The 6,105-nt window shown below is 39.7% G+C and overlaps 1 protein-coding gene across 4 annotated transcripts in view; it reads right to left on the bottom strand.

Moving 5' to 3' along the window:
* Positions 1-244: 244 nt before the first annotated feature.
* The window catches only part of fam91a1 (family with sequence similarity 91 member A1), a 21,772-nt gene continuing 15,911 nt past the window's right edge, over positions 245-6,105 (bottom strand). For all 4 annotated transcript variants that reach the window (XM_076105935.1, XM_076105936.1, XM_076105937.1 and 1 more), the window contains 6 exons: positions 5,947-6,019; positions 4,783-4,929; positions 4,214-4,315; positions 3,610-3,733; positions 3,422-3,491; positions 245-2,511 (listed from right to left, as the gene is read on the bottom strand). In XM_076105935.1, the coding sequence (XP_075962050.1) occupies positions 2,326-2,511; positions 3,422-3,491; positions 3,610-3,733; positions 4,214-4,315; positions 4,783-4,929; positions 5,947-6,019 (702 nt within the window). In that variant the 3' untranslated portion in view covers positions 245-2,325. The remainder of the gene's footprint in view (positions 2,512-3,421; positions 3,492-3,609; positions 3,734-4,213; positions 4,316-4,782; positions 4,930-5,946; positions 6,020-6,105) is intronic.

Raw genomic sequence — 6,105 nt, 5'->3', positions numbered from 1 at the left:
TTTTCCAGCTAAGTGTTCATTTAAATCTACAAGGATGGGTGAACAAGTGTGTACTTGAGGCAGATGGACAGAGCATCCGGGCCGCTGCATCTTGCACGCCATCTGTTCCACCTGGCTAGGAAAACATTTACCGAGTTCGACTTAACGTCGTGTAATGTGACTGGCTACATTTGGGAGCCAGTAGGGGTTGAAATCAGTGGGGAAAAAATTCAAAGTATACATCAGGAAAAACGACACCGAGACATTTTCAGGGAGGAAAAAAAGAGTTTATTCTTCTTACATATTTATTTATATTTTCATATACTTTTTACATATTTATTTGTAATAATAACATGTATCTGGAGCAGAGGGGAGATGGAGCAGGGATGGAGGAAGGGCATGTTGAAGGAATGTCACTTTCTTTTTTTTTTATCCATTTAATTACAAGAGCATCATCATTAACTCAGTCATTGGTAGTCACAGTCCCATTAAACAAGCTACAACAAAGATTTCCTAAAATATAGGCCAACATATAAAACTAGCATTTTTTTTAAATTTTAAACACCGTAGTAGATGTATACCTGGGGGAGGACGGGGCATAAGTGAGATGGCCGAGCAACTGCAACTAGATAACGGACAGGCAGGTAGACGGGGACTCTTATTGTGAAAGGTAAGGGTGTGTGAAAACACACCAAGAGTGAGGTGTACAATACACGCGCATACACAACATACACACAACGGTTTCTACACAGTCATCATGCTTCAACGGGACCGTGTGTCTTTTTTTCTATGTCAGCATCACGATATTAGAAACAACAACCACAAATGGGTCAAAAACTGCAGGAGACAGATTCCTTCAAAAAAAAAAAAAAAGGTTGGCATTGTAAATGCAATAAAAAGTACTTAGATTATCGGAGCCACACTAAAAATTCATGACAGACTTCAGACACTTTTTGGGCCATCACATCTCTGATATGCTGGTCAAAGCATTTGCATTTGCATCCCAGGAGTCTATGACTGCCTTCTTCCCTCTAGACTACAAACCCTATTTTTCTAAACATGGTGTAAACAGAATCCCTTGGAGAATGTTGTGGGCTGGCCAAGAGCGCCCTGCACACAAACCTGGAGTTGATCCAGGGAGAAATACTGGCAGGAAACAATGTCACCAGGCCTGGGTCAAACACACAGCCCTGACTGTTCCCGTTCTACGCAATTAGGTACACTTGGTTAATCTTGTCGAAATTCTTCAGAGTGCCGATGGTTGGCCCAATGTGGTTGATTTTATCATTTATAGGCAATCATTCAAATGCAAATAAATCATTTGTAAATCAAAAAAAATAAAAAAGAGGAAAAAAACCTAAACATAATCAAAAACATGGTTGTTTTTGATTGGCTGACAGTGATAAGGCAGCAGAATAATACATTTTAAAAAACAAGATAAAAAAAATGATTTTATAGGAAAAGAAAATGGTCTTTGGTGTTTTGTTGTACTGAGAAATGATAAAGAATTAAAAAAAACTGCCGTTTCTCTGATGCCCAGTCAATTTCCAAGAGGAAAAACACTTTCTTGTGGTAAACTCTAAAACCAGGTGCACACTGCAAGAGATCCAAGGTTTAAAAAGAAGAAAACTACATGACATTACTTCATCCACAGGTTTAGACAAATCCTGCACAGTGCAAATAATAAATGCCCCCAATATTAATTACAAGAAAAGAGGAAAGTATTCTTTTATGGCAGGGAGTAGTGCAACAGTATCATGCATGAGATCACTTAACGTGAGACAACACAGGGAGGCAGCGGGGTCTGTGTCTGGACTCTGTCAGATAAGTCCAAAAACTTGGTCCTGGAATATGCATATTGTCGAATGATTCCTGAAAATGTCTGTTCAACACTCCATTGTTTATTTTGTGGGTCATGGGTTTGAGAACATCTATACAACTATTAACCACTTCACACTCCGCTCTCACAGAACATCCATTGATTGAAGGGTAGGGTGGGGGGGGGGGGTCTTCCAGGTTATATGCTGTTTACCTGCATCACTGTTGTATACTGTGATAATAGCACCACTCCCGACAGATAACACTGCCTTGCTACGAATATGAGGAATCACGGAGGGGAACAGCGACGGGGGTTTGAACTAGTGTTGGCGACACAGTCAGAAGGATTCCTCATACAGTAGGTGAATGAAGTGCTGCGGCTCATGTTCCCATGACTGGATACTGATAGACAAGATGCAGGGTTGGACCTCGAATAACAATTTCCTCAGTGAGAGGGTGGTCCTTTTCGATGAGGTGACGTTTTTTTTGACTTGTGACCGAGACTGGAAGTTTTGAGGGGGGGGTGGCTTATGTGGGTTGGTCCTTCTGCAGAGCTGTGATATCCAGAGGAGGAGGGGCCCGTCCGCTCCACTCCTTCAGCTGCCCGTCCTTGAAGAAGAGGTTGAGGGCGGGTAGGGGGACACCAGACTCCGCTGGGGGCTGACTGAGAGGGTTCGACACGCCGCTGTCCAGGTCAGAGGGCTGCATGCCGTCCTGCCAAACACGGGGCAAAATGCCACAGATATCAGAACACCAGGCAGAGTGGATGATTTGTGGGATAAACGTCTCCGGGACAAACTATAATTATCGCATCACGGTTGTATTTCTGTTTTGTTTCTTTGTTTTTCTCCCATGTCTTTCTTTTGTTTCCCCTTTGACTTTCTGCACAATAGATACATTTTATATTTGGTATGTTAATGGTCCGTCTTTCATCTTTCAATAAAATAAAATAAAACACTTTTCCACAAAACACTAGTTTCAATATTTACCTTCAATTAGAAGTCTATTTTCACACTGGCTGTGTCATCTCAAGGTAAAATATATTTGTGGGTTTTGCAAATGTACAGCATCAAAATAAGGATGAAGTCATTGGTGCAGGAATAGCATACTGAATTATTATTCTGATTCAACACAAAAGGTTTCATGAAGCAGCTGCCAGGAGCAGTCATGGTGGTAATTGTTTTAAGCCATATCAAAAAGTTGAATTATATCAAAATTACTTAATTATCTCAACATAAAAAATGACACTTTAGCAAATGCCCATTTTTATTCTTTTAGCCTGTTATTTCAATGAAAGATGTAATTATATTGTTTTCTCATGTGAAGCGTGTGAAATATTTCATTATCTTAAGATAACAAATGTATGGGTTTCCCCACATTGTAAAAAACCTTTTCTTCTCACTCAAAACATCGTAATCTGGACATTGTTGTTTTTAAACCAGATCAAAAAAACAGTTCAATTAGACACATTCATAAATTATTAATCAGTCTTTAATTGATTAATTTTAGCGGACTGAATTTGTCAAATTAAATGATTGACTACTCTTCACTGGACATTGTTATTTATTTTCTTTTCTGCAAGTTTATTAAGTGTCAACCTGAAAGGGCAGCAGAGTGCTTTTACCTGGAATGACTGCACGAAGCTCAACACCTTCAGCGAAAGCTTTCGGCTCGAGTGAAGTAGCTCTTGAAGGCTGAAACAACAACAACAAAGATAAAGTCTAGCACTTCCGACAACACTCGTCTTTACACTTTTGTCAATGTTTTAATCAAAAGTGAAATCCTGGCGGATGCTGGTTGTTTTTTTCGTACCTTTCGTTGCTGCACAGTTTGTGCGAGGCGATTTTTCGACACACTTTGCGGTTTAGCTCGGAGCTGAAGAGGGGCATGCCGAAGCACAGTTCAAGAGGGACCCACTCATCTTCAGATGAAAGGGCTGAAAGGAAGGGGTTGGCCAGGCAGAGGAGGGGTGGGGGTGACACACACCATTAACAAGGATATGCTGGTCTCCCATTCTGCTCTTTTCCATCTCTCAAAAATCGGATTAAGTATAGAAAACATATTAAAAAATATATATATTAAAGAAATACTTCACCCACAACATAACCATTTGTATATAAATTGCTCAACCTGTGTTAGCTTGAATTGTTGAAGACATTTTTCTTGCATGCCTTCACGGTGATTGTTCACACCTTTTTGAGTTTTAGGAGTTTATGAACGGATGTTTTAATATAGATTTACGTTGTTAAACGCGGCCCCCATATACTTCAAGACTTTTCTGCATTTTATTAATTCTCCATTCCCCGTGGAGGCAAGTGAGAAAAACTAAGTTTTCTTCAAGAAAACACGGGGTGAGTAACAAACGGTCATTTTGTGGGTGAAGTATTCGTTACATTAACCACAAAAGTAGACCTACTTTCTGTCTTTAATTTGATTTCCCCGTTGTTTTCTTCCGTCACGAGCTCAAAGGACTCGGTGCTGCCGTTGTTGTCCAGGCCTCCACCTAGATGGGTGTCCCCTTGAAGGAAAGCAACACATTTTCAGAAGCATTCAGGCACAGAAAGGTTGATTCACATCGAGATTACAGCTTCAATGCCTTTCAGCGAAGAAGCTTTGGAAATCTCTCCTTTTGCAGAATAAATATCAGAAGTCTGTTAATTAAAACAAAAACTGGACATTACTGTTATGTACATGCATATCTATGCTAAACAAACTGTGATAAATTACGTCAGCAACATTCAATCAGTTAGGTAAAGGCTAACACTGTTCGATCCACATCCATTAGCAAAGGCCGTCACAATACGGAACACAATTAAGCAGACGAACAGAATAATCTAACTGGACCGTGAGCAGTCTTTATCTAATTTGCACCATCAGTGCCAATTGCCATCAGAGGCAAGGACATTGTTACTAATTCAGCGATACGTCTCGTCTCTCACACGCAAACATCTGCATGTGCACACGGTCAAAAAAAAATAATCCCACCTCTGCACTCAGCACTGTCGCTGGCCCTGCGACGGTGCCTGTTGTTGGCATTGAGCATGGTGATGTAGCCGCACTGGTGCTCCAGGTCCACGTTCTCCTTCAGCTTCTGCAGCGCCTTGTGCACACACATGTTGGAGTAGGAGAACTCTGCACAGGAAGGAGAGCAAACACAAACAATGGGAGTTAAGCTTGAAAGGTCAGCACTCAAACTGATAAACGGGATTCTATTTTTACTTCTATTAAGATCTCTGAACGGTATGGTATTCATAAAGGGTGTCATTTTGTGATATCAAATGTATTAGAGGGATGAGTGTTAGTGTTAAGCTTCGCACACAAATTCACAAGAGAAGGATTTCAGAGGATTCAAATTCTTTTTATGATGTTTGACGACTTAAAACCCTCAAAGCCAAAAACTGATAATATTTGAGTCACCAGAGAAAGGAGCACAGCTTGACTGAGAGCAGCACAGCACACGGCAGTGACAGTACACTAATACTGGTTCAGGGTATCTATTTTATTTATTTAACCATTATTTACCAGGAATATTCCCTTTGAGATTCAGAATCTCTATTACAAAGAAGTCCTGGCCAAGGCAGCAACATGAAAGAACAAACAACATTCTTAAAACAAAACGGCAAAAGAAGTTAAAACAAATAGCACGGGAAATATCACATAAAAGAAACAACAGACTTAAAATAACCAGCAAATGACATCAAGCAATGAATTTGCTGTATCTGGTCAAATAGTCCTAAATCCTGTCTTTATTATCTTCCATGCTAATAAAATAATCTGGTTTAAGGTGACGCTGCAAAAACTATAACATATAAATATATTATATAATTATTATATACTATACTAAAGTGTGTCTAGGAGTCTAGGAATGTGAATAGCAAAGGAATCATCAAAAGATAAAGTCTGACATTCCTCTCTGAGATAAATACTGACTCATTCTGCGGTTTGGAGCTTTTTGTTTTTTGAGAGAAAAGTAGCTTCTCAAAAATAGTAAAAACAATCAAAGCAAAATCTCTGCTTAACATTCTTTTTTTAAGAAAAAAAAAAAAAAAGAAGTCTTGCACCGCATTACTTTGATTGAATCTTGTATCAGCGTAACATTTAGGCTGTCACTAAGTGACTTTAAAGCTTTACCTCCATATAATAACTCACCTCCTTTCAGATCCTCTGCATTAAAGGGGAACGGGATGTGAACGCTTTCTCCATGGCCGTGCATACCGTGACCCTGAGGGTAACACACACACACACACACACACACAGTACAGTTTATATATCCACACAGTGCCACCAAATATGTTATTATTGAAAACA

Source organism: Anarhichas minor, unplaced genomic scaffold, assembly GCF_050575085.1.
Source record: "Anarhichas minor isolate MPS153535 unplaced genomic scaffold, ASM5057508v1 ptg000033l, whole genome shotgun sequence".
Classification (NCBI taxonomy): Eukaryota; Metazoa; Chordata; class Actinopteri; order Perciformes; family Anarhichadidae; genus Anarhichas; species Anarhichas minor.
The sequence above is the reverse complement of the archived record's forward strand: the minus strand, read 5'-3'. Positions and strand labels throughout refer to the sequence as shown.